Source organism: Aplysia californica, unplaced genomic scaffold (assembly GCF_000002075.1).
Source record: "Aplysia californica isolate F4 #8 unplaced genomic scaffold, AplCal3.0 scaffold01002, whole genome shotgun sequence".
Classification (NCBI taxonomy): domain Eukaryota; kingdom Metazoa; phylum Mollusca; class Gastropoda; order Aplysiida; family Aplysiidae; genus Aplysia; species Aplysia californica.
Window position 1 is genome coordinate 58,717 of NW_004798272.1, and position 1,631 is coordinate 60,347.

General features: G+C 38.5%; 1 protein-coding gene across 1 annotated transcript in view; it reads right to left on the reverse strand.

Moving 5' to 3' along the window:
• Positions 1-19: 19 nt before the first annotated feature.
• LOC101851454 overlaps positions 20-1,631 on the reverse strand; it is a gene marked incomplete at its 5' end in the record, with an annotated part of 45,639 nt that continues 44,027 nt past the window's right edge. The window contains 1 exon segment of the mRNA XM_013089633.2: positions 20-1,548. Within this exon segment, the coding sequence (XP_012945087.1) occupies positions 1,186-1,548 (363 nt within the window).

Here is a 1,631-nt window from a genome sequence, read left to right on the forward strand (position 1 = left end):
AACGTAACAAGACAATGTACCATGTTTAATAAAATATTAGATCTTTGTTTTTATTTGGTATCACACAGTAATTCAAATAAAAACTTGGCCCAAACAAATAGAAGCCTTTAAAATAATCTCATTAAAAGTACAACAACAAGAAAATTAACAACATTGTGCGACAAGACAAATTAAACATTGTGAATAATAAATGAAAAAAATGCACAACCGTTCAAATAATAAGTTATACTAAAAGTATTATAAACTAAAACATATTTCTGAAGGAGTAAGTAAACTTCCTTCGGCGCCCTTAATGAAGAAGGTGAGAGAGGGTGTCTTTTAGTTGTAGTCTATGGCTAGATCTCACCATGATTGTAAAAATGTTTATGCCTCCTTCAACACAATTTTGATATTATAAAGGAGCGTAAGATTTCAATTTTAAATGGCACATTTCGCTTGACCGGATAATATTATGACGGTGTTAAGAACTGTAGAAAATGTAAACTAAAATAAATGTAACTATGTTACTCGTTATCTCCGTACACAGCAATATTTCGGGTTATCAAAATTATTTAAAATGCATACCTTAATAAATGCAAAGTAAAATGGCACAATTGGGAGGGGGCGGGATTGGTTTTAGTAACGGGTGTCCATTGGTCAAATGGACCCGATAAAATTGAATCGGATTGGGCTGGTGCACACTATAACAAGTGGGCCTCTAATTAGCTTCATCAAATTTGACCCACAAGTTCATTAGGGGCTTATATCGTATTCCAGGCGCAAACAGAAGATCTGACACCACAATGCATAGCTTTCTGATTGGCTGATTTCATCGGACGTATCAGACGCATAAGATGCGTGACCTGAAAAAGAACCCATGGCTTTTGAAGAATTTGATCAAATTGTGCCATAATAGTAGCTTGCATCTGCCCGCCCACGAATGAAATACCTGGCTAACCAGATATATCGACTGGAGGTCACTAGAGGGAGATTTGACAAAACTTGTAATTGCAGTGTGCACTTTGTTTTAAATGCTCCTGCAAAACAAATGGCACAACAAAGGGGGAATGGGTGGTAATTTAAAGCTATGCCTTGCAGATAATACTGGATTGGAATTTTGTCTATATTATCATTAATAGTTCATTAACCCTTCCAGATAAATGAACGAATACTGGCAAGGTGTCAATATCATGAACCCATCTCTTATCAACGCTGAGACTTCCGAATTTCAAACTGTTGTCTCTTTTCCGTAACATTTACGCCAACTCGAAGCGTTTCCCAAGTTCCCCATTCTTGAAATTTTACATCGAGAGTTTCAGAAGATCTGTCTCCTTTCGTCAAAATTAATGTCACGTGACTGTTGTTGTAACTGACGTCAAAGCTGCAGGCCCTGTAGTCTAGACCGACAAAAGTGACCCCAGAGGTGTTCGGGATAGTCTTTGGGTCAAAGGTTAAGTGGTCGTCGTGGATTCTGCAGCCTCCGTATCCGAAGACAAGAGACTGGAGGTAACCACCCATGCCAGTCAGGAAATTCACTGCACCGACTCCGCTGGATTCCTCTGTCCACACCTGGGGCGGGGGGGAGATTGGATTAATTAATCTTCTTCTTCTTCTTCTTCTTCTTCTTCTTCTTCTTCTTCTTCTTCTTCTTC